The sequence below is a fragment of the Neopelma chrysocephalum genome, unplaced genomic scaffold, assembly GCF_003984885.1.
Source record: "Neopelma chrysocephalum unplaced genomic scaffold, ASM398488v2 Primary Assembly neopelma1_68b, whole genome shotgun sequence".
Taxonomy (NCBI): Eukaryota; Metazoa; Chordata; class Aves; order Passeriformes; family Pipridae; genus Neopelma; species Neopelma chrysocephalum.
In genome coordinates this window covers 2,101,439-2,125,107 of record NW_020897728.1, presented here as the reverse complement: position 1 = coordinate 2,125,107, position 23,669 = coordinate 2,101,439, and the positions used below count along the sequence as shown (strand labels likewise).

The window sequence follows — 23,669 nt, the reverse complement described above, 5'->3', positions numbered from 1 at the left end:
CGCTCCCCCAGGGCACCCCATCCCACACAGGAGGCACATGCTCGGGGCGAGAAACTCTGGAAAACCTGAGGGTTTTTTTTTTTCTTTTTTTTTAAATTTTTTTTTTTCTGTTTATTCCCGTCAGAGGAACGCTCTGTACAAACAATCGCGGGCGGTTTTTTTTTTTCTTTCCTCGCAAAAAAAAAAAAAAAAAAAAAAAAAAAGAGAAAAATAAAAAAAATTTTTTTGATATGAATCAAAAAAGTTCATTTGCAACTGTAAATTTTTTTTTTTTTCCTCTAGGTGTTATCCTTTTCTGGAGGAGGTCGTCTAACTTGGCGGCGAACGTGAACGCTGGGAAAGGGGAGGGTGAGGGCCAGGCAGTATGGGAAGAGCTGGAGCTACACCAGAGCCAGGGAGCCTCGGTAACACACGTGCAGGACTGAGGGATTCTGGTCAGCTTCCATGTGGAGAGGGGAACTGGCTGCATGCAGGCTGGAAGTTCACCCCCCTGAGGGGTCCCACACCTCGGCTGTCTCACCAGCAGCAGCTCCCTGCTGCCAAACTGGAGCGTCCCATTGTTCCTCCCGCGTTCTTTGAGCTCTTCCCGAAGAGGCTGCTGGTGCTTTGGGGCTGCAGCAAGGAACAGTCCTTCCAGAGGAGTCCCATGTACAAAAGGATGGCCCGAGGAGCCACCTCAGGGACGCGGGTCCCAAGCACGTACTCCTCTCACCTCTGCAGGCTCTTCAGACTTTACCTCCCTTAGTGCTGGTGCTGCAGCTGGTTGTGTGGGTCACAGGCAGTGAGCAGCTACGTGGAGAAATTAAAACATCAGCTATTTAAGTGGATGGCTGGAAGCTACCTCTCTGCAAGAGCCCACCATGGCCTGGCCTGGCTCTCTCTTCGGCAGTTTGTGGAGCAGGAAAGGCAGGACAGCTGCTACCACCGTGGTGGCAGGAAGATGTGCAAAACTAAAGACACTCAAATACAGGACCTGACCGAAACCCAAAGCTGGGACTTGCAAAACATGACACAAATCCATCGGCGCATTTTTAACTCCAACTAAACTGCATGGGGTCCAAGACTGATACCAGCTGATGATCCTAAAGAACCCAACAGCAGGCCTTCCATTACAAAGCAAGGAAGAAAATTTTGCGGAAAAATGGTGCAGAGAAAGCTGGGTAAAGACCTGCCACAGGATCAGGGATTGGGAGCGTGGGTATGGACACCAGAGGAGCAAATTCAAATATACAGAAAACCTGATCCTGAGAGAAGAAGGGAGGAGAAAAGCTCACTATTTTGACAACACCTACGTAACCTGTCACAGCAAAGTACTACTGAATTGTTACTGCTTGGTCGCCTTTCAGACAGTTGCAGGCTCAAGTGCAATGGTTGGAGAATACAGCTATTTGCAAATATGAGCAGGCTCTGATGTCCCTGGAGTACCTTACAGGCACCAGCTGGAGCAGTCTTATCCTTTCAGACATCTCTTCACTCAGGCAAAAACAAAAATTAAAAAAGAAACCATAGTGGCACCTCTTCTTTAGCCCTGTAGAAACAGCACAGCTGCTGGACAAGGAGCTGGAGCCCCCGGGGTTGTGCATCAGCAGACTGGTGAGAGCAGAACCAGCATTCCTGCTGAGGCACAAGCAGGGAAAGGCTCAGCTCCTGGGTGCTACTAGGAGCACTCAGCTCCTGAGTCCCACTAGGAGGCACAGCTGGCTAAAAAAAGTGCTTTTTCTTGTAAAACGTACTAGCTTGGTCTGAAATCACTGGCAGAAATAGACACTTTGGTGCCATTCCCCCCGCCCCCCGATGCCTTTCAGAAACACAACTACCTCAATCCAAACCACTAACATGGAGAAATCTAACTAACAACCTCTGGGCTTGTGAACTGACCACGGTATTTTAGGGCTCCTAGTAGCAGCTGGTACCTAGGAGGTACAAAGTGCCTCTGGGAGTGCAGGAAAAACCAAGGCATGCAGGTTGGAGGAAGCTCAGAGAGGCACGTGGGCAAACTCTACAGGTGAACTGGGAACACTCAAAACACGGAGCCTTTGAGGTGAGGCCCAGGATCCAGTGGAGAAATGCAGGGAGAAAGCTGCACGTGCACCTTGCACGAGCACCAGAGGAAGAAGCAAGTTATGGGGAGGCTCCCAGCCTGCAAGTCCACATCTCTTGGTTCTGAGTCCGTATGAGAGCATCTCTGAATTACTCAGCCATCGAGCTCTAGCACAAAAGGAATCCAAAAATAGACACTTTCCAAAGAGTTACAAAACAGTCTGTGCTTGCAGGGCTCACAGCTGCACTGAGAAGTCAGAGGTTGAGGACAGGCACGTCAAAGAGGTCGCAGACGCCTTCGCTCTCATCCAGGTTGTAGATGTAGTCGTGATCTCCAGGTGGAGGGGAGAGGCGGAGCAAGGGAGCAAACACTGGGGAAAGAGAAGCCCAGGGTTGGTTACAAAACTCAGCACTGCCACCCCGAGCCAAGAGCTGCCAAAGGGCACCGAGCTGTGCAGCCACCTCGCAGTAACAGTCTGTGAGGTTGCTTCAATCAGCCTTGCAGTACTATAAAGAGACTCCTGGCTCTCACAGTCCTCTCTCAGGGACTGTCAGGACAGCGAGAACACAGTCTGTGTCCAGAGCCCAGAAAAGATGAGGGCAAGTCTGCAGTCTCAGGGCTGCCAGCTGGGTGAAGTCACACAGCATGGTCTTCCTCCTGGGAAGGCCACACCATGGCAGGAGACTCTAAGACTCACCTTCAGATGACATCAGCTCTTCCAGCAGCTCAGAGTTCATACATTCTGGGGAAGAGAAAAACATGGTAGCAAAACACTCTGCTCTCCTGGTCTGCTCCTGGGTAGTTCCCCACCTTCCCAGGGTTCTCCCCACCCTTCTTATCCCTTCTCTAGCTAAGGCACAGTGTGTACAGAAGGCAGTGGTGAAAGGAAGCTTGGGCTTAAAACAGAGATAAAACCACATAGTAAAAGTAATTCCAACACAAAACACTATGGGAGAGCTCCAGCTCTTGCAGCTTAAACTGCACAGTCTTAAAGCAGCTGCCAGTGCCAGGGCAGCATTACTGGGATCACACAGGGATGAGAGGCTGCATGGAGCATGCTGCAAGGACTGTCTCTCTGAGCTCTCTAGTGCTGCTTTTTTCCAGTCCTGAGTTTTGCCTCTGTAGCTGTCGACTCCTTTTTGTCCTTCGCTCCTGGATCTTTATCTTCCCACTCCAAACTGGGAAAAATACTCCATAAAGCCACATACATTACCATAGACAGCAAACATCTCCTTTTTAACAGAGTCCACATAGTCACACAGTACAGTCACTTTGGGTAAGCTAGGTCTTCTACATGGCTGGGGCTTTGCAGCAGTTCATGTCTCACACTGTGAGCTCAAACTTACTCTTCAGATGTACTTAGACATCATCAAGGCTTCATCCACTACCTGCAGCAGCAGGTGCTGGGCAAGGAGGAAGGATGTTCTCCGGGCTGACTGCGGAGCCCAGGGCTCGCAGCACACAGATTGGAAGCTCACACGTGTGTGTGTTTGGGCTTGTGGGGTTTTTACACAAAGGCAGCACCTTCACGAAGCATCTGCTAGAGCACAAAACTAGGGACAGCTGTACATCTCTTGTGACCACCACAAAAGTGCCTGTGTGTACTCAGCTCTGCTGAGCTGCGGGGGCTACAAAGTATTCCACCAGCACTGAAGGGAAATAAATGTGCTGATAAAAAGAGTTTCCTGGTTTAGCTTTATGTTAGACCAAATTCCTTTACCTCTCCTGCCCGTAGCCCAGAGTCTCTCCCACCATTAGGCAGCAACCCCTAGACATTCCTTGGGCAGAGTGAGAACTCCAAACACATGTAAGAGCATCCCCCTCTCCTACTGCTCCAAAATTACCAGCCCCACCAACACCACTGAGGGGTATTTCAAAGAAAGAACACTACCTCCCTAGAATATTTACTTGGATTAGCCTCAGGCAGGCTACAGCTGGAATGAGACTTAACAGGGATTTTTCTTTTCCATAGTACTGACAAGCTGAAGGAGGAGGGGAAGGCTGAGCACAGAGTAGTGTCAGCATGGGGACAGGAGAGCCCTGTCAGCACATGGCAAGACAAGCTCTAATAGAGGTTGCTGGAAACATGGAGACAGAAAAATACATCCAGAAACCAGTAATTTTAAAAGTGCCTAACTACAAGTAGAGGGCCAGCAGCCAGCAAGGACCACAAGCACCTTACAAAACCACATCCACAAAATAATCCAAAAGGGAGTGAGTCAAACAAACTGCCCCACTTCTGTGGGTTGATGGGCACACAGCAAAGCCGTGGTCAGGGAATGAACATACCTCTCATTGGATCAAACATCTCTGACAGCTCTTTGGGAAGTTCCAGTACTGCAAACACAACAAACCAGATGGTTTGGATCATTACACGAAGAGTCTGAAATGCTTTTACAGCAGAATCATCCACAAACCTCCTGCACTCCTTACACACCCAAATCATCCTACGCCATCCAGAAATTCTGCTCCCACACTCCCTGTCAGATATTTCTGCTGCAATGATAAGCAATAAAACACTTAAGCTCTACTACTTTAAGATAAATTTGTAGGAGCCCAGGGACACGAACATGTTATCACAGTCAGAAGCTCTGCAGTAACTGCCTGCCTGTAAACCTCACACGGTGTCAGCTTCCACACGCTGCCTCGATTTACCTCGTGTAAGAGGATGCTTTTATCTCCCTGGGCCAGCCTGCCATTTCCTGGCATAAAGCTCCAATGTTCCTTTTTTAAAGCCCATTTCACCTCACCAAGCACATCAGGGAGCTCCCCAAGTATCAAGATCACTAAGAACAAAAGATCTAAGGACAGATGAAGCATTCCTGAGTAAAGGAGGAGAACGGAGACAAGAGCTATCCTAATACAGGAAAACTCTCCATGACTTACAAAGGTGCTCTCAGTGATGGCTGGAAATTCTATAGCTTCATGTGGTCTCCAAAATAGAACCTTACACTACAGGAAGGACTGAAAGGGAATAACCCTACATGTACCAGCAGAGATGTGTCACGTGGACGTCCCTCGCAGATTTTCTAGTACTGATGTCAAAGAAAGCAGCAGGACACTAGAGAAGACACGTTCTCACCAGGTTCCCTGGCACCCTCACAGGGAAATGCCCACTCATCCTTGGCAGAGCCTGGCTGACAGCAACGGCAGAACGGAGTTCAGCTCCTTCCTCCAGGCCCAGCAGCCTTTCCCTCACTGCATGATTTCCCTCACTGCGTGATTTTGGAGCAAGACATGAAACGAGGGGGCATACTCACTTCCCGTGGGGTCTGGCTTGATCGGCTCAAAGGAGGTAGAGGTGCTGGGCAGGACGGAGCCGCTGTCCAGGGAGGCAGAGGACTGGAGGAGCTGTGTGTCCAGCCCGGCTGTCTGGCTGTCGGAGTCGCCGCTGCCCTTGGACTCTGCCGCAGGGACATCACACTCTGGAAAGAGCCACACACAGGGATGTCATCTCCCACCAGCCCCAAATCAGCTGTGGCACAGGCTCAGCCCATGCTGGCAGTGCTGCCCAAGCACAGGGAGAAAGCTTCTTGCTTCCCTCCAGGCCCTGCTGCACTTCTGCTGGAGAGCAGTCCTGGCAGTGCCAGGCTGCACACGAGCCAAGCACGAGCTCTCTGCAGCCTGGCAGCAATGAACAGCTCCACCAGGAGAAGCATGGCCAGCGCAGCCAGGGAAGTTACTATCCTCCTGCTTGGGGCTGAGGCTGCACTTGGAATACTGTGTCCAGCTCTGGCCATTGTCCAGTTCATGAAAGCTGTGGAAGATTCAGCTGAGGGCTACCAAGTTAGCCATGGGTCTGGGGCACATGGCCTGCGAGGAAGAGTGGAGGGAGCTGGGCTTGATCAGCCAGGCAAAGAGAAGTCTAAGGGTGACCTAACAGCAGCTTGAAGCTACCTGAATGGCAGTTACCAAATTTAAGAACTCAGTGGTGTCAAACAATGTAACACACACAACAGGCACAATATGAGCTCAAAGGATCCAAACTTCAGGATAAAGGAATTCACTGAGAAGGTGCTGCAGCCCTGAAAGGGCTCACCAGGGAACCTAGGGATCTCCACTGCTGGGGGCTTTCAAAATGTAGTGGACAAAGCCACAACCAACCTAATCTGGCATTTTCGACAACCTTTATTCAAACTGAAAGCTGAACTTGAGACTCAAAATGACCCTTTTGCAAGCTCTTGCTCATCAATGAACTTGCATGATCTCCCCTACAGGTTGGCACTACCCCCTCAAGCCAAGTGCCTGATTTCCCTGAACACAACCAGTCCCACTAACCAGAGCAAAAGGATGGGCTGCAGCAAAGGCAGAGGTGCCCCTTTGCCAGGAGCTCTCAACACTGCACATCCAGCAGTGCCAGCCCCAACTGGGACAAGAAACCCTCCTTTGGCAGCCACCAGCCTGTTCCTGCCTCCTGTAGCTCCCTCTCACCTGTGCCTGCATTTTTCTGTGTGGGAGGGCCATGGTCCTGAGTGCTGGTGGGTGTTGGTGTGGAGGGCTGGGTGCTGCTGGGAACAGAGGCCTCCTGGAAGTGGGTGAGCGGTGGGATCGGTGTTTTCGAGGGTGCAGCTGCCTGGCACTGAATGAGGTCTTCAGGGGGAGGGACAGGGAGTACGACAGGAGGAGAGCTCCAAGTATCTTTGTTGACTAAGAGGACGTCGATGGGACCACTCGTGCTCTTCAGATGGATCTGGTATTTCTTCTGCCCGTTTTGGCCCTGGGAAAAGTCAAAAGAAAAAAACCACGGACATACATTAAAAGCCCTTTTCAAACAGAACATCAGTTTCCCACAGACAAGATGTACATGTGCACACACACACCTGCCCCCTGCCCATGTGTTTGTCACTCACCTCAGGGATGGGCACCTCCAAACGTGTGCCAGACGGGGCTCTAATCACAAGGAGGGTGTCTCCTGTGAAAACACACCAGTCAGTGCTCCGTGGGCACAAGCTGTTGTGATGATAATTAAGCACGGATGAAGAGACCCTCCCCAAACCCCCCATCTCCTGGCAATCCTCCAGGGTTACATCTACACCCCAAACACATCATACAGCTCCCAATGTGCCAACGGCCCAGGGCACAAAGTACCTGCAAAGTTTCTCCCAGGGCAACCCCGAAGTTTTTCAGCAGTGTCCTTATCAAGACTATTCCTTTTCCTTGGAAGGGCTGGCTTAAATTCACTCCTAAGGATATCTGAATCCTAAGGGAAGTATCCTTCATTCTGCTGTCAAAAGCTTTTGTATGTGAATTATAAACAAAACAGCTGGACTGCCAGTGGAGAGATGGGGTCAAAGCAGGCTCAGGAGCCAGGCTGCCAACCTCAGGCTGGTGTGCCAACACCTGAAACCAACACTCCCCAGTCTCTACTGGCAAGAGCTGCCTGGTGTTAGTTGTGCTGGACCCACCACAGAGCCCAGAATGTTTGGGGCTGGAAGCCAGGCTGACAACATCTTTCCAAGTCCTGCAGCTCCTTAAGACCTGTGCCCTGATAACTCAAGTCACAGGTGAGCAGCTCCCAGCCCATATCTGGGTTTAGAGAAATGTGAACAGAGAAATACCAGCTCTGTGAACATCTGACATATTTAGATCAAGCAGCCTGCAGCTTTCACTTTGAATGTTTAAGCTTTAGGGTGGTTAATATTCACAGTTAACCAGTATTCTGCATTAAGCTTCACTTGATAATTAACACAGAAGATCCCCAGAGCGATGAGAGAGCGTGGAGAGCAGAAAAGCACATCCCTTGATTTCAGGCAGGCAACCAAAGGTCAGATCAGCAAAAGGTAAAGGGATTAAAAATCACATAGGATTTGTCAATTAAATGGGACTTGTTTAACAAATCTACTCTTAAGAAAAATGTAAGAGGCATAAAAAATGGATAATACAGCTCAGAGACACCAGCTTGAGCTTTAAGACCTGTTAGTCTCTAAGACAGGTGCTGGGTTTCTATCTGCCTTGACAGATATGTCCCAAATAATTTTACAACACAGCTCACAATGCATTTCCACTTCCTTTTTGAATCTGCAAGTGCAAAATGCATCACAGCAACAGGTGGGAAAATTATATTTCCCAGTCACTAAAATCTAACATATTCTTACTTCTCTTTTTATTTTTTTTATTAATCCAAGTAATGAATTCATATTTGACAAGAGTCCAAGCATGGAAATCTTGGAGAAAGCAGGATCAATAGCAGTTGATTAGAAAAACCAGGATCTGAAATTCAGCCTGCACCACAGTTCAAGAACACGAGAGGTCCAACAAAGAATCTCTGTAAGACTCAGATGTTCAGGAGAGGAAAAAGCATCATGTAAGGCGTATTCATAGAGGAAAACTGGACAGACAATGGAAAAACACGGACTAGCCCTCTGTTCTAGAGGGAATTCAGACCTGCCCTCAGTAAGATCTAATCTCTGCATATTTTGGTGAGGTCTGACCTCAGACACAAACCGGTTTACAAAAACCAGGTGCAATAAAATGCAAAACACTCAACCAGCCAAGCAATGAGCTGTCTGCTGGCCTCCAGTAAACCCTTCCAGGCTGCTACGAGTGATGTGGCCCCAAGCACTGTCAAACTGAAAACACAATCCCTGCCCCCAAAGGTGCAGAAGCAGCAGTACAGCCGAGGGGGGGGTGGTGATGCAGTTGTTACACCAGCGGGAACCTGAGTAGCGTAAAAGCTGGTGAACAAGGAAAGCACAAAGGCAGTGATGACAAACAGAAGGGCTGATGAGGTGCAGGGTGAGAAGTGGGCTTGGAGGAGACAGGAGAGTCAGGCAGGGGTGAGATTACGGGTGGCTGGGGGCGGTCAGGATGAACAGCTTCAATCTCTGCAGCAGGCAAGCAGATGCAGGTTGCCAGGTCAGGAGAGGTCAGGTGTCCACCCAAGCAGAAAGGAGCTGTGACTCTGCACCACTACGGCTGGGAAGAACAGTTTGGGTAGTGCAGGCTGCCCCGTTGCACAGTGGCCACCGGGGTTATTTTGGCCTTACATCTGTCACTGAAATCAGCAACAGGACAAACAGAGACTCCGGTGGGTTTTCTTCACTCTTGCCCCAAAGAGACAGAATGTAAGACTTTGGATACAGGTCCCCATCCCAACTTTAGGAAAGCAGCACACAGGGGAGTGAGGGCAGGGCAAGTGGTCTATTTCCTTCTGTCCTGCTCTTCTCTATCTCCCTCTTGCAGTCTTGTTGGCAGGGAAGATGATGCAGCTGAGGGACCACCTTTCATACTACTTCCCTGCTTACAGCCCAATTTCTACCATGCAATCAAATGTTTTCTATTATAAGAACATTGCCCACCCAAGCCCTTAAAATAAAGGATTTCTAACATAACACTCATACACCCACACAGTGACACCCCAGCAAAAGACTTCCCTAGGAGCAACAGCTATATTCCTTTAAACACAAGTAAAAAATACTGCCTGCCCCCTCTGACGGTGACAAGAAAGCTGCAGTTCAGTGGTGAACAAACCAGGATGGCATCAGAGCTCACATTACTTTTAACTTGATGCTGGGCAGCCTGTGGTCTGCTACCCCCTCTTCCCTGGAGAAAGGAGAGCAACTGGGAGAGCCTGACAGAAGTGCAGAGTCACATCTTTTATCATGGAGCACCAATTCCTCACCTGTGAAGCACTTGCAGATGTCTTCATGTGTCACATATGCTAATGTTTCCAAGGTTAAGGAGAAAGGCTGCAGCTTCCTGCACAGACAGAGAGCTCAAAGGACACCTGATCTTTCCTTCATGAGCACAGGGAATGCCACTCCCAGAGGTGTCCCCATGCCACACTGAAGTGGTCTGCAGGTGAGGTCTGCAAGCTACGTGCTCGTCAGAGCTGACATCCTGAGATAGTTAAGCCACAAGAGCAGCTCTGCACGCAGGAAAGTGCCACCTGTGACTCAAAAAGAAGCACTTTTCTCACCATGGTAAACACTACCGTGTTTTTTGCTTCCACAAGACAGAGGAGAAGCTGTGCACTGCAGAGAAAGCAGCTTCCCAGGCTGAACAGTTACCCTAATTCCAAAGCCAGGCACGGCCTTTTGACTCTTGCAGTGCAGCTTCTCCAGCAGCAACAGCTCCCCACCAACCCAGCCCTCAGATCCCTGCTCTCCAGCCCAGCAAGCGAACATGAGTTCACACAAAGGATATCGACTGTTCTGCATGTCTTCTGTAACGTTTTTGATGCTCTGCTGAACCCACATCTTCTGCTGCTCCAGCTCCTGCTCCCGCTGCTCCAGGTCCTCTATGTCTGCCTTCAGCTCGATCAGCTTGTGAGCTATTTCCCGTGTGTTGCAGCCAGGACCCACCCCTCTGGGCAAAGTGAAAAGGAGTGAGATGCATCAGCCTCTGGAGGCAACCACAAGAGCCCCAACCTCTCAGAGATGTTTCCAGCCCCTTACTGCCAGCCCTCACAACATCAAGGACAGGTTGCCTGGAAAGCTTTGTCTGCACCTGCTCTAGATCCTCACCTTCCAGAACATCAGTGTTTCTACAATACATTTTTCTACTTCCCACAGACCAGCAGGGCTCTTCCCCATCTCCAGTGCCATGACAGGTGTCTTTTCTAGCTCAAGGCACTGTAAATATTTAGTTTGTACCAAAATAACAGCTCTGCTGCAGGAGACATGCCGTACATATTTCAGCTTTCCTCACTGCTGCCGTCAGCACAGCCCAGCTGGGGGAAGCACAGGCACGGACCACTGAGGAACCTCCCTCTGCACAGGGCATTTTGACCCCACTGTCACTTAGACCTGGGCTGGAAGGGACCTGTGAACAATTTAGACCATCTCTGCCACTCACTTCCACTGGATACTGTTCTTGGATTTCTTCTCGATCAACCCGATGCCTTCCAGGACATTTGTGATATCGTAGATCCGTCGCTTCTGTCGCACAGCCAAGGTATCCGCAGCCTGCAAAAAAGGTTAGACACTTAACTCCACACTCTCAGTCATGCTGAGCTCCTTCCTGCCCGTCAGACCAATTCCTGGCCAAGTACTTCACTCCCCATCTCATACCTCTGCTGTTCCAGCGCTTCAAGTTACAGAGACATAACTTGTCACAATGCCATGGGACCACGGGAAGAAGTCACTCATCCTTCGCTCCTTTCCTACCCTGCAACGTCCCTACTAAACACAAACCAAGCTCCAGCCATCCTGCTCAGAGTGGATCCAAAAATCACCATTCCCCTGCACCAAAGCAGTGCTAGAAAACACTAGTTCAGCAGCCTGAAAATTCAGTGCTCCTTCAGGGTAAAAGAGACAGGGATGGGAAGGAGAATGCTGAGGGCTGTCTGCGTGACTGGCAACAGTTCTGTGAGGTCAATATTCAAAAGGCCTTTTCTAAATCAGATCTGATGTTGCTTGATAGAGAACACTTTTTTCAAGAGGCACTTGAAAAGATACCATTTTTCCCCTGTTTAAAAGATAAGATGCCAGGTGGAGAGCAAGCATGAGCTGCCTTGCTCACACAACTCTCCTCCCCTCAGGTTTTGGGACATAAAGAACTGCATTGTTTTCACTACCACGTGGCAACCTGGCACCAGCAAGAGTTAATGTGTGCACAGCCAGGACCAGCAAAGCCAGTGGCAGCAGCCAGAGCGGGTCAGCACAGGAACCACATCCCTCCTCACTCACTCACCAGTAACGAGCCGGGACTTTGGAGACCCTGCACTGCACAGCTGAGCAAATCACAGTAACCAACATGAGCCCACTTAATGGACATCTGAAGCAGGAAAATATTGCCAAGTCCAAAGAGACAACGATTTGGCACAGGCAAGGAGCCAGGAGACTCCTCCAGCCCCTGCATGGTCGGGGCTTTCTGGCACTTGTCTGCTGCCTGTGAAGGGTCAGAGCACTTGCACACATGCCCATGTAAGAGGCATTTGTATAAACCATAGCAAAGGGACTTCACTTATAGAAAAAGCCTGGGATTAGTTACTTCCTCTAGGTGAAGATCTTAAAAAATGAAGAAGCAAGACGCATTCACAGGGCACTTCTCCACAGGCTAAAGGCATCGGGGACAACTCTGGCAGGTGAATGTGACCACGCTCCCCCTCCTGGTGTGTGCTGGGAGGTCTAAGCGCTCCAGGTAGGAACAGTTCCTATAGGTCTCGGAGGCTTTACAGGGCTGGATCATTATGATCAAGTAGCACCTTGGTGAGGGGCAAGAGCGCAGAAGAGAACGGGGCAGTCAAACCGGGTTCCAAATGAAGCACACAAACACCTGCAACGCCAGGCAAGGTTCCGGGGAGGGCAGAGCGGCTGGGACAGCCCGATGGGGTGGGGAGAAGGGCTCGGATGGAAGAGCAGGAGAGGTGTGAGGGCTGCAGGGTTGGCAGCTCTGCCGCACCCCCGGGGACCCCGCCTTCCCTGCCCCTGGAACCACAGCACCGTCACGGCTGGAAAAGCCCTCCGAGATCATCGAGCCCAACCATTAACCCGGCGCCGCCAACCCCACCGCTAAACCTGTCCCCAAGCACCACAGCCACGAGTTTTCTGAACGCTTCCCGGCGCGGTGACCCCACCGGGGTCAGTGCCCGGTCCCAGCGCCCGGCCACCCTTCCCGCGAAGAGTTTTTTCCTAGTATCCAACCTAAACCACCTGCTGCACCGGGGCGCTGCCGCGCCCGCGGGGCTCCCCCGTTCCAAACCCGCCCCGGTGCCGCCGGAGCCCCGGTGCCCCAGCGGCCGCTCCCCCCGGACCCACCCCCGGGGGCGGCGGAGCCCTCGCCCCCCCGCCGGCAGCCCCCGCACCAGCTTGAGGTCGAGCACGCCGTCCTTGGCCTCCTGCAGCAGCGACACGAACTTGGTGGTGAGCAGCCCCAGGCTCTTCTCGTGCCGGCTGGGCGCGCCCGCAGCCCCGCTGCCACCCCCGGGGGGCTGCGCCCCGCACTCCGCCATCTGCCCGCCGCCGGCTCCGGGGCCGCGCATCCGCTTCCGGGCCGCGGGGCTCCCCGGGAACCTCCGGGGCGGGGACGGGGCGGGGACGGGGGACTCCCCACCGCCGCCTCCCGGGGGCGAGGGGTGGGTGCCTGGCGGTCCGGGCATCCCCCCGGCGCGGGGGTCCCCCCGCCATGGGGTAAAGCCGCGGGGTGCGCCCATCCCCTCGCCACCCTGCCAGGGTACCAAAGCCAAACCCTCCGCCCGGTTTGCCCGGCTCGCACCGCCCGGTGACAGGGGCGATTTGCCGCTCCGACACACCCGGGAGTCCTCCACGCTGGGAATCCTCCAGCCTGTGCCTCGTGGGAGGCAGTCTGTGGCAGGGGGGATATCTCTCCAGGTCCATCCCCAGCCGTGGAGGGTCCATCCCCGCTTCCACGCCCTCTCGCCTTCGGTTCAGGCTGGCACAGTGGATCCCTTCCCGGCTGGTCCAGCCTTAGGGGGGTTCCCACTACGGATGGGCTGAGGTCTGACAGGGGCACCCGGGCATCCCGCTGTCCTCCTCGAGCCAGCGCTGGGAGCACGGAGAGGGTCTGTGTGTCCGGGGGAACGGGGGTGCAGGGGAGGACACGCGGGGTGTGACTTCCAGGACGAGAGCAAATAGCCTCAAGTTGAGGCTCCCCTCAGGAGTGGGTTAGATCGGATATTGGGAAAAATATCTTCCCGGAAAGGGTGGTCAGGCACTGGAACAGTCTGGCCGGGGCAGTGGTGGAGTCACCGTGCCCAGAGGTGTCCGAAAGGCGTGTGGATGTGTCACTTGGGAACCCGGTTTAGTGGTGGGTTTGTCAGCGCTGGGTTAACGGTTGGACTCGACGATCTTGGAGCGCTTTTCCCACCTAAATGATCCCATGGTGTCCACTCCCGAGACCTGCGGCTGTCGCGGTGCCTTCCCGTGTCCCCCCCTCCCCTCCGCCCCCCGTTCCTGACGTCCTGAGCGCGGCTGCGGGAACACAATGGGGCCCTGAGGAGCGCGGCTGCTCCGGCTGAGGAAACGGCTGCCGGCTTCCTCCGCAGCCCTGCCCTGGCCCCCGCAGCTCCACACAGCCCGGACACCATGGGCATGTCTGCGGAGGACGAGCGCGCCGCCAGCCCCAGAGGTAACGGGGGCGATGCGCCCCGGGGAGCCGGCGAACGGGGCAGGGAAGGGATGCTGCTGCTTGCAGCACATTCTGGGGGCTCTCCTGCCCTCTGCCTCACCAGCCCCTGGACCTGTTTCCTGTGCCGGGAGCTGGTGCCTTGTGTTCTTGGGTGGGGTGGAAGCCTGGCTGTGCTTCCCGATGGTGATATCTGCGCCGGGGGCAGCGCTGCTCCCCTGCACATCTTATCCTCAAAGCTGCTGTCCGAAGCCCCCCGGACCCGAGGCTGCCGGTGGCTTCCCAGCAGAGCAGGAGCCTGGCTTGGCACTGGGTGACATCCCTGCGGGGCTGCAGGGAGTGGCTGGGGATGGGGTGGGGGGAGCGATTAAACTGTCCCCCCCTCGCTGGGGACAGGGACTGGTGTGTGATAACTGCGCTGGTTCTCAGCCCTCTGCTTTGGCCAGGAGGCCTCTGACATGGCTTCGGACCCTGTGCCAAGGGGAACACTGGGCCCCCCACAGTGAGGGTGCTTCTGGAAGCTCAGGAGCCTCCCATCCTCACCTTTGCCTGGCTCTCCTTTGTGGCAGAGCTGCCACCTCTCCATCCCTCCTGCTGACTCACTGCCAGAGTCTCAGCCCTGCTGGGGACTTCCCAGGTGGCATCAGACCGCCTCAGACAACCCACCATTGTGTTTGGGGGAGCAATGGGGATATGTGCTCGGCCCAGGGACAGCCTGAGGACTCAACTGGCAGGCTGAGTCACAGTTTCCCAGGGCAGCCTTCTCACTGCCACAGCCACTGTGACAATATCCCTCTGTAGCTGTGGCACCTTGTGGGGGCCCTTGTGGAAGTACCTGCTTGGTGCCATCCTGTCCAGCTTCCCACATCGGGGTGTGCTTGGAAGTCTGCTGGCAGCCAGCTTCCTGCCTCCGGCCTCGGGGGCTCTTCCTGCCCCACTTGGTTGTGCTCGTTGACCCCTGGCTTCATCCCCAGACGAGGAGTGGCCGGAAGCAGAGAAGGCTGAGAAGCTGGCGAGAGGAGCCGCTCTGAAATGGGCTTCAGGGGTGTTTTACCGCCCCGAGAAACTGGAGGGGCTCGGGCATTACCGGAGCCGAGAGACACAGAGGAACAGCTCCATCCAGTCCCGGCTGAAGGTGGGTGTTTGCCACAGCCCACCACATGGACACCTGCAGCCTCACCACCTCTCCAGGCAGGGAACCCAGCCAGGGTGCCCTCCTGTGCGTTGAATCATCTTTCTGTCCACTTCTGGCAAAATCTTTTCCTTTGGCTGGCGCTTTGTGGGGGAAATAGCAATTGTTTGGGAGAAAAGATCTGGTAACTCCCACCTGCTGCCCTATTCTCAGGCAGTGTCCGAAGTGATAAAATGAGTCTCCCATGTTTCTGACCATCCTTCAAAATAAAACACCGAGGGGGTTCAGCACATCCCACGTGCAGGAGTCAGCGCTCCCCATCACTGCCCCATCCCAGCACCAAAGGCTGCCCCTCCTCACAGCTGGGAGGAGGCACAGAGCTCCAACCAGCCCCTGCCTTCTGGTCCCCACAGGGGAAATTCCATTTCTGCACATCTGCAAGGGCTGTTCCAGTCCCCCTGCACAACTTCCTTCCTCAGAGTGACCTTTTTACATGACCCAAGGAATGACTGACCCTGGGACCCGATCTGTCTGAGCACTGCAACCTTCTCCTGATTATTTTGGAGATGGTTTCTCCTACTCTAAGTCTGGTTGAATTATCCAGGAGGCAACTTGTTTTAAGTGATGTGGCCTCAGAGAAAGCAACTTGTTTCTGGTGATGCTGGGTAGAAGGACAGTGGCACCAGGAGATGGGCATTAAATGGGTGGATGATAGGGCATGGAGATGTGCCAGTGCCACTGCAGGGCTGGAAATGATGGAAATCCCTTTTGGAGGAGGGTTTTTACAGCCACTGAGGTACTTCAAGCATCCACATGCCTTGGGGGGTACACAAGGGCCCTGTGGCCTTCTGCTGTTTTGCAGCAGCAAAGCAGTATTTTTAAAGTGAAAGGAGGCATCTAGTTACTGCTCATCCTGTGGTCTTGGTCACCCCAAAGTGATGCCCTTCTCCCACCTCATGCACAGCAGTCATTGCCCCTCACCCCACCCCCTGTGAGCCATTCCTGCTGCTGGAGGGGGTTCCTAGAAGCTGGATGTGCAGTGGAGCGGGGCCGTCACGGAAAGTCCAAGAGATGTGATGGTCTGAGGGTGTAACCTTGAGGGGCTGGGAGGGTGCCTGCAACACAGACCGTGCAGGGCTGGGACAAATGGTGTGGGAGTCCTCCTGCCTTCTGGGGCCGCTCCACTGCCCCTCCATCCTCTTCTGCTCCCCAGTCAACCGTCCAGTCCTACCTGGAGGGGGTGAGTGCGGGGCTGGAGCAGCTGCGGTCGGCGGCGCAGGAGGTGCAGAGCGTGTGCCAGGACCTGGGGGCTGCGCGCTGGGCCTTGCTGGACAGCGCCGACCACTTCCAGGGCCTGCAGCAGATGAGGGCGCTGGTGGAGGAGCACGTCCAGCTGGCCTCCGTGGTCCAGGTGCTGCCACAGATCTTCTCGGGTAAGGCACTGGCCCGGTCCTGGTGGATTTGGGCTGGAAGGCAGAGGGGAGAACTTCAGTCCAACCCCGGGCTCCATGCAGGGCTGGTGGCAAAGCTTGAGCAGGTCGCTCTGGCTTTGTTGGTTGGGTTTGGAAAGTATCTGTGGATGGAGATTTCACTGCCTCCCCAGGGACTGATGCAGCGCCGTGTTCCCAGAGTCCCAGACCTCAGACCCTTCCCCTCACCGTCTCCCTGATAACCTGCACCCACGTCCCTGGTGCAAACCCCCTTCTCCCCCCGCGCTGAGTCCTGGCATCCCTCCTCCCTCTCCCACAGTGCACGAGGTTTTTTCCCATACCCTGCAGCTGCTCCACGGGCAGCGCCTGCTGGAGGCCCACGCGGAGCTCATGATGGTGGAGCACCTCCGGGATGACATCCTCTCCCAGCTGCACCTCCGCGGGCTCTCCAGCGCCCAGACAACCGTGCTGTCCTACTTCAGCGGCCTGCAGCAGCTCAACGAGACCCTGGCCAGGCAGCTGTGGGACATCGTGGGCAGCAGCCTGCGGCTGGTGCGGGAGGACCCCGTCCTGTTCGTCACCGCTGTACGGATCATCGAGCGGGAGGAGAAAATAGATGATACTCTGCTCCTGGAGGCCACCTTCCTGCCCCCTGGCCGCCCAAAGGGCTGGAGGCAGAAGTTCTACCACGTCCTCCAGGGCACCATCACAGGGCCCCGCTTCCGTGCTGCTCACGTGGAGGCGGAGGGGCCGGGGCTGGCCAGGCACCTGGCAGCGCTGCAGAAGGACATCGTGTCTGAGCTGCGGGTGGTGAAGGACCTGATGGTCCAGTGCGTCCCAGCTCACTACAACATCCTCGGTGTCTGCACTGCCACCTACCACCAGGCCCTCACCAGCCACCTCCAGGAGATCCTCCGGGAGGACCTGGACAAACAGGGGCTCTTCCTCCTCCTGGAATGGGCGCTCCATGTGTACCACAGGTCAGCACCAAGCCTGGCAACAACAAAGCAGGGGTTGTCGTGGAGAGCTGGGTTGTTCGCCGGCACATGAGTGGGTTGGGAGAGTGGCTCTGGCTATCAGGGGATGACCAATAGGAGGACAGAGGGACAGGTAGGAACTCTGGAAAACACAGGTCTTCCCAGCCCTCATCCACCTCTGCCTTCCAGCCCAGAGATGATGGGTCACCCTGACCTTCTCCCAGAAGTGGATGTTTCTGCTCTGGGTCCCTTGATGTCCCCTGAGCTTGTGGATCAGACAGAGAGGAGATACGTGGTGAAAGTCAAGGTGAGTGGAGCAGGGACCCCAGTGACCACCACTGAGCCAAGCATCTGCTCTGACAACAGCCCCAGACCATGAGCCTGTGGGACGAGGCCCAGGACTCACTGCTGTGCTGTGTTGGGTCTCAAGGGAGTTGGTACTTGACTTCTTGGGCCTCCTGTGGTGGGTGTCCATCCCGCAGGCCAGCGTGCTAGAGTGGATGCAGAGGACCCTGGAGGTGGAGTTCAAGGAATGGTTCAGGGAAGAGGAACCCGAGACAGACCACCAGGGATTCTTCCAGTCAGCCCTGCCTGCCATTGTCATGCAGGTGGGTCCCCAGCACCACGGGTGCAGCTGGAGCATGGCCATGCTAAGAACTCCCAAAAAGGGGGCCGTGGCCTGCGGGCTCTCCCTGACTCACCCCCACTCTCCTCTCCCGCTGCAGATGCTGAATGAGAACATCCAGGTCGCTTCCTTGATCAATGACTCTCTGCAGCAGAAGGTTTACAACATGGCCTTGGAGGAGCTCGAGGCATTTCTGGGCCGGTGAGTGGAGCCCTTCGCACCCCTGCCCATCACAGACCCCGGGTCCTGTGGCCAAGCATCACGGGCTGGTGGTGGTGATCTGCCATGGGGCACCCAACTCTCACCCAGGTCACAGAAGGCTCAACAACCTGTCTGCCCATGGAGCTGCTGTCTCAGCCCTTGAGGGCATCAGCTCTCAGGGCTCGCTGCCCAAAACGCTTCTCTGCTGAGCCCGACTGTCCCAGGTTGGGCCCTGCCCAACAATCTGTCACTCTCCAGCCTGATGGCAGGATCTGGAAAGAGCCAAGCAAGCTGGGGGGATTGTGGGAGGTCCACGTGTCCCCAGGAGCCTCCCAGCTCCGTGTCCTTGTGGTGGGACTGCTCTGCCCGCCCGTCAGGGTCTCCTCTCTGTGTCACAGCCTGCGGGAAGCCCTGGTGCAGTGCGGGAAGGAGCACCAGCAGGACCGGGCCGTGCCCAAGTACTACGTCTCCTACCTCCTGGCCATGCTCAACAACAACCTGGCTCTCAGGTAACCTCCACCAGCACCCTGTAGCTCTTGTAGTAACCCACCACCCCCAGGGAAAGCCACATACTCCCCGTGCTCCTGCACCACTGTCCCCACTGTGTTCCCAGGCTACCTGTCCCTCTCCTCTCTCTTGTAGCAACTCTGTCTCCTCCCTGCACCCCGACACTGCCCACAGAGAAGTCCCTGCATCCCTCCGGGCTGCTCTAGACAGGATGCAGAAGAAAGCCTGTCAGCTGCTGCTGGAGGAGCTGCTCCTGGACCTGCAGGTACGTTTGTCCACAGCACTGAGCCTGACAGGGCTGCAACAAACCTGGCCCCAGCAAGAACAGCCCTACAGCAACACCCCAGGCACGAGTTATTCCTGCCAGGGATCCCTGCCATGCGCTCCATGCCCTGCTATCATCCTGCAGACATCTCTGCCAGCCTGGCTCCCAGGCCTTGATAAACCACCCCATGTCTGTCACCAGCCAGCACTGCCCCATATCACTGGGGCAGATGGTTTGTGGCCCCCAAATCACCAACGGACAGAGACCAGGAGCCAGGGCCCCCCCAGGCTGCCTCATGCTCCTTCTTTCATGGCAGAAAACCAGCTGGAGAGCGGCGATGTCCGCGCGGAGGATACAAATCCATGTGCAACTGCCCAAGTCGTTTCCTGCCAGTGTAGTCAAATTTAGCTTTCCTGGAGTCTGGACCAAAAATCTGGAATAATTAACGGCGTTGCTATTTAGGGCTTGAATGCCATGAAAACAAAGGAAGAGCCAAAGGGTGAAGAGCTTGCGGGCCCCAGCAGAGACAGAGGGAATGTGTGCCTGCAGGCAGGAAGACAGGCAAGGACAGCAGGGCAGGAGTTGGAAATCAAAGCCCTCAGCCACAAACATGCTATGTCTACACGAGGGAAGTGGGGAAGAGTGGAAATTAAAAATAAAATCACAGCAAGACAGGCCAAAAGCGAGTGGTTGAGGAGCAGCTTGCTGCCCACACAGGTGCTGCACTGTGACCCAGATAAAGCCCCAAAATGGGGTTCTTAGGGTGTCAGGGAGGGACAGCCCCAGGGGGTTTCCATAATTTCCTAACCTAGACCACTCTTCTGTTTTTCTGCTGAGTTTTGGCTGGCAGCAGGGGCTTGGGGGTTTTGCAAGGCAAAGTGGCCGTGCTGCCAGGCAGCAGGTGGGCACCAGCTGAGGGTGTTGTGCCGCCCTGAGCTGGCAGCTGTTGGAGGAGTGATGTGACAATGCAGGGCACAGACGCTGCTCCTCCGCTTCTTTCAGCCCCTCTGCCTGCAGCTGCCCTCCCGCAAGTGGCTCTCTGGGTCCCAGCTCGTCGGCAGCATGTGTGAAGTGATTGACAAGTATGCAAAGCACTTCTCCCACGTCAGGAAACCCGTCTTCACGGTACCGGCTGTCCTTGGAACGGCTGCTTGTCTGTAGGGCAGGGAGGCTGGGCAGTTGGGTGCCACGTTGGGGTGCAGGGTGTGTTGGATTTGCCAGGGAGCCTGTATCCTCCAGAGCAATCCAGAGAGCACCATCACACAGAGGCGTTCAGGGCTTCCCCCCAGTCCGGCTGTTTTCTCTGTGCCTTCAGCCAAGGGTCTTCCCAGTGGGTCGTCCATGGCTTGGTGTTGTATCCAGCCCTTTTCCTCTTTGCCTTTTCCTGGGGAACTGGGGTCTGACAGGCAGGCAGTGCCAGCACTGACAGCTCTCCCCTGCCCAGCTCCTGCTGATGGAGAGCGAGCTGCTGGTGGCGAGCCAGTACCTGCGGGCGCTCATGCAGAGGAAGATGGTGTGCAAGAGCGAGGAGGAGCGGGGCCAGCTCTGCGACCGCCTGCTGCAGGACACCACACAGCTCCGGGAGCTCTTCTGTGGCCTGGTGAGAGGGGCCTGGGTGTGCTGGGGAGCTGGGGCTGTGCCACAGGAGGGGACCATCACCCAGCGAGGTCGGTTAAAGGAGCTCACAGCTCACCTCCGTCACCCTCCTGCACGTGGGGTGGGTACATCAGCCCACAGACAAGACGTGGCTGTTACACTCGCGTGGTTGTGAGGCCGAGATGGGAGGAACTGGCTGGATTAGGGATTTAGGGGGCCATCACCCTGCCCAGCAGGGATTTGTGAGGCTGCACAGCAGCCCCTGGTGGGTGGGACGTGCTCAGTGGGAAGAAAACAGCTGCAGAGAACCAGGTCCCCACGTGGGCACTGAGGACCCAGCTGTGTGTCACCAGCCACTGTGGTGACCTCCCCCGGGTCTCACACCTGGCTGCTTTCCCTCCCAGGGCCTGGATCAGAGCCAGCAGAGCCTGGAGGCCGTCTTTGCTCTGCGGGAGCTGATCTGCCTCAAAGACCCAGCACTACTCAGCCTGGAGGTGCTGGGCTTCATCACCAAGTACCCCGATGCCAGGTAAGGTACCTCCTGCGAGAGGGGGAAGGTGGGAGTCCATCCAGGAGAGCCAGTCTGGGGCTGGACCCTGTGAGGTGACATGACACTGCAGAGCAGGCAGAAACCTGAGCCTTTTCCCACTTCTCCCTGAGGCTTCCTTTTCCCATGCTCCAGATTTGAGGTGTTCTTGCAAAGCCCCGAGGGCAAAGAGGTAAAGGAAAAAGGAGTTCTGCTGTGGCAGTCACATGTCTGGTGCCCAACTAAAGCGTGAGAAATGACAAAACACCAAGTTGGAAATGTCAAAACCAAATTCACGTGGTTTGGGGGCTTATTTTTGGGCAAATTTTAAAGTTTGCCTGGTGCAAAGCACCGGCTCTCCCCTGGCCTCAGCTTGGCTTCTCCGGATCACGGGAGGTTTGTGGGACACAAGCACTGTGGATGGCAGGGTGGGCCAGCAGCTCGCCCTGACTCACCTCTCCCTCTCTGCCCAGCGACGAGCACATCTCCACCTTGCTGGACCTCCGGGGTGACGTCTCCAAGGAAGTGCGGCATGTGGTGCTGGAAATGATGGCTCAGCACCCCCAGGTCCTGCCCGAGGGCTACCGGCCCATCTTCAGCACCATCCTGGTGCCCGTGCCAGAGCTGCCCTTCTGCCTTCGCAAGGGCAAGTGTGCCTGACACTGCCCCTCAGCCAGCTCCCCCTGCCCACTGCCCCGGCACAGGGATGGACCACGGGGGCATCTCTGCAGCTGCACAGGGGGAACGGAGGTGACACGTGGCATCCCCTGCACGCAGCACCTTGTCCTGCGTTGGGGACAGTCTGGATATGTGCCATCCTCCTCTGGTCTTGCCTCACTGAGCAGACTGTCTCCTGCAAGCACCAGTGCTGGGATACCTGGATCAGGGGAAATCCAGCCTGTAGCTGTTTTGCTGGCCTGCTGGGACAGTGACTGAGGGCTGCTCAGGCCTGGCCTGTTGCCTGCAGGAGGAAGAGGTGTTGCAGACCAGACAAGAGTTTGCAGCTGGGGCAAATCCATGTCTCCATGGGGCTGTAGGGATATTTGGGTTTCTCCAAGTGTCCAGACAGCTCCCTGAGGCAGCAGGTCCAGGCCATGGATATGGAGCCTGCTACCATCCCAGCTTCCAGGCAGACTGGAGTCTTACTGGGAGCAGGCTGGCAGGAGGGTTTTAGGCACAGGAGGTCCTCTGGGCTCAGCCCTGACTCCAGCCTGGGTCCTGCATGGCTGGTGGGGAGCAGCTCAGCCAGTTCATCGTGGCCCACGGGCACGGAGAAGGGCACCCAGGGTGGTCTCCCTGCCCTGGGCAGTGCCATCAGCTCTGAGTTCCTGCTCACCTGCCAGACTTCCTGGCTCTGGCTCGTTTGCCAGTGTCCAAAACAGGACTGGAGTCCAAGGCTCTCCACCTGCTGTGTCTGCTGTGTCGAGCATCCTCCTGCTCCAAGGTTCCTCCGTGATGGGCAGCAATGCCCTGAGCACTGGCTCTCCCTCCATCCTCTGCTGCTGCCCGGCCCTTGGCTGTCTCCTCCCCAGGTGCCATAAGAAGATCAGGAGCAGCCTGTGTCCATCCTTGTGCCCAGCCCCTGCAGTGCCCTGGGAGACCTCCATGCTCTGCCACGCTTCCTTCCCTGGGGTGGGCTGCATCCTGCTGTCCTTGTGTGGCACCACTGCTGGAAATAAAGGCCTGAACTGTGCACTTGCTCTTCAGTGTCCTCAGGCTCTGCTCCCCAGAGGGTCAGGACAGGGATCAGGGCATGTGGGTGGCATGGGAGGGAGGAAGGACCATCAGCATCACCCCAGGGCTGGCTCCCTGCACCCAGTGCCACCCCAGGAGGCCACCCAGGGACACGGGGGATGATGGAGACACTGCATAACCCAGGTCCCCAGTGGAGGGGGCTGTACTGCTCCCCAGCCCTGGGGTCAGGCTCAGGCAGCTGTAGTGCTGGGGGGATGCTCAGTGGTGGGTTCAACCTCACCTTGGGGAGGTGCCCACTGCCCTCCTTGGGGCTCACAATGCGCTTGCCCAGCTGGCCACAGCTCCCACCTGCCTGGGAAGGTATCTGCCCTCCTCATTGGCTCCCACTGGCTCTGGGACTCGCTCACCTGTACCAGGGACGTGGTTCAAAGGGTGGCCCTGAGCCCTGGGAACACCCAGCTGGGACCAGCGCTTGCCTAGGCCAGGACTTCATGGCCACATGGAAAAAAAGCTCTAGTGCCAACAGAGCTGAAACAGATCTGGCACAGGATGACCTCCTACACCCCAAGCACTGGTGCCCATCCCACCACGTCCAGCCCCACTGCTACCCCAGCTGTGTGCCCACAAGCAGCCCCCCACGCCCCCCA

At 55.7% G+C, this 23,669-nt stretch overlaps 2 protein-coding genes across 4 annotated transcripts; one reads left to right on the top strand and one right to left on the bottom strand.

Moving 5' to 3' along the window:
* Positions 1–210: 210 nt before the first annotated feature.
* Positions 211–12,979, bottom strand: E2F4 (E2F transcription factor 4). 2 transcript variants are annotated; one of them, XM_027685348.1, is made up of 10 exons: positions 12,789–12,979; positions 10,838–10,947; positions 10,187–10,348; positions 9,663–9,706; positions 6,892–6,953; positions 6,473–6,758; positions 5,302–5,466; positions 4,331–4,378; positions 2,739–2,783; positions 211–2,411 (listed from the first exon to the last, which is right to left on the bottom strand). In XM_027685348.1, the coding sequence occupies exons 1-10, from the start codon at positions 12,963–12,965 to the stop codon at positions 2,296–2,298; spliced, it is 1,215 nt and encodes a 404-aa protein (XP_027541149.1). In that variant the 5' UTR covers positions 12,966–12,979; the 3' UTR covers positions 211–2,295. The 2 variants fall into 2 exon arrangements, with proteins under 2 accessions (XP_027541149.1, XP_027541150.1); XM_027685349.1 differs by lacking the exon at positions 4,331–4,378.
* On the top strand, positions 10,945–23,020 carry EXOC3L1 (exocyst complex component 3 like 1). 2 transcript variants are annotated; one of them, XM_027685344.1, is made up of 15 exons: positions 10,945–12,350; positions 13,989–14,071; positions 15,043–15,203; positions 16,414–16,440; positions 16,552–16,633; positions 16,950–17,610; positions 17,797–17,914; positions 18,090–18,215; positions 18,333–18,433; positions 18,832–18,942; positions 19,076–19,205; positions 20,208–20,330; positions 20,650–20,805; positions 21,206–21,330; positions 21,801–23,020. In XM_027685344.1, the coding sequence occupies exons 1-15, from the start codon at positions 12,334–12,336 to the stop codon at positions 21,985–21,987; spliced, it is 2,208 nt and encodes a 735-aa protein (XP_027541145.1). In that variant the 5' UTR covers positions 10,945–12,333; the 3' UTR covers positions 21,988–23,020. The 2 variants fall into 2 exon arrangements, with proteins under 2 accessions (XP_027541145.1, XP_027541142.1); XM_027685341.1 differs by having other exon boundaries at positions 16,414–16,633.
* Positions 23,021–23,669: the final 649 nt, after the last annotated feature.

Coding starts and splice junctions, on each gene's coding strand:
- EXOC3L1 (XM_027685341.1), top strand. Junction 20,806..21,205: donor GGGAGCTCTTCTGTGGCCTG/GTGAGAGGGGCC, acceptor TTTCCCTCCCAG/GGCCTGGATCAGAGCCAGCA. Junction 21,331..21,800: donor ACCAAGTACCCCGATGCCAG/GTAAGGTACCTC, acceptor CTCTCTGCCCAG/CGACGAGCACATCTCCACCT.
- E2F4 (XM_027685348.1), bottom strand. CDS start 12,965: ATGCGCGGCCCCGGAGCCGGCGGCGGGCAGATGGCGGAGTGCGGGGCG. Junction 9,707..10,186: donor GAAGACATGCAGAACAGTCG/ATATCCTTTGTG, acceptor AACCTTGGAAAC/ATTAGCATATGTGACACATG. Junction 2,412..2,738: donor AGAGCTGATGTCATCTGAAG/GTGAGTCTTAGA, acceptor CTCTTTCCCCAG/TGTTTGCTCCCTTGCTCCGC.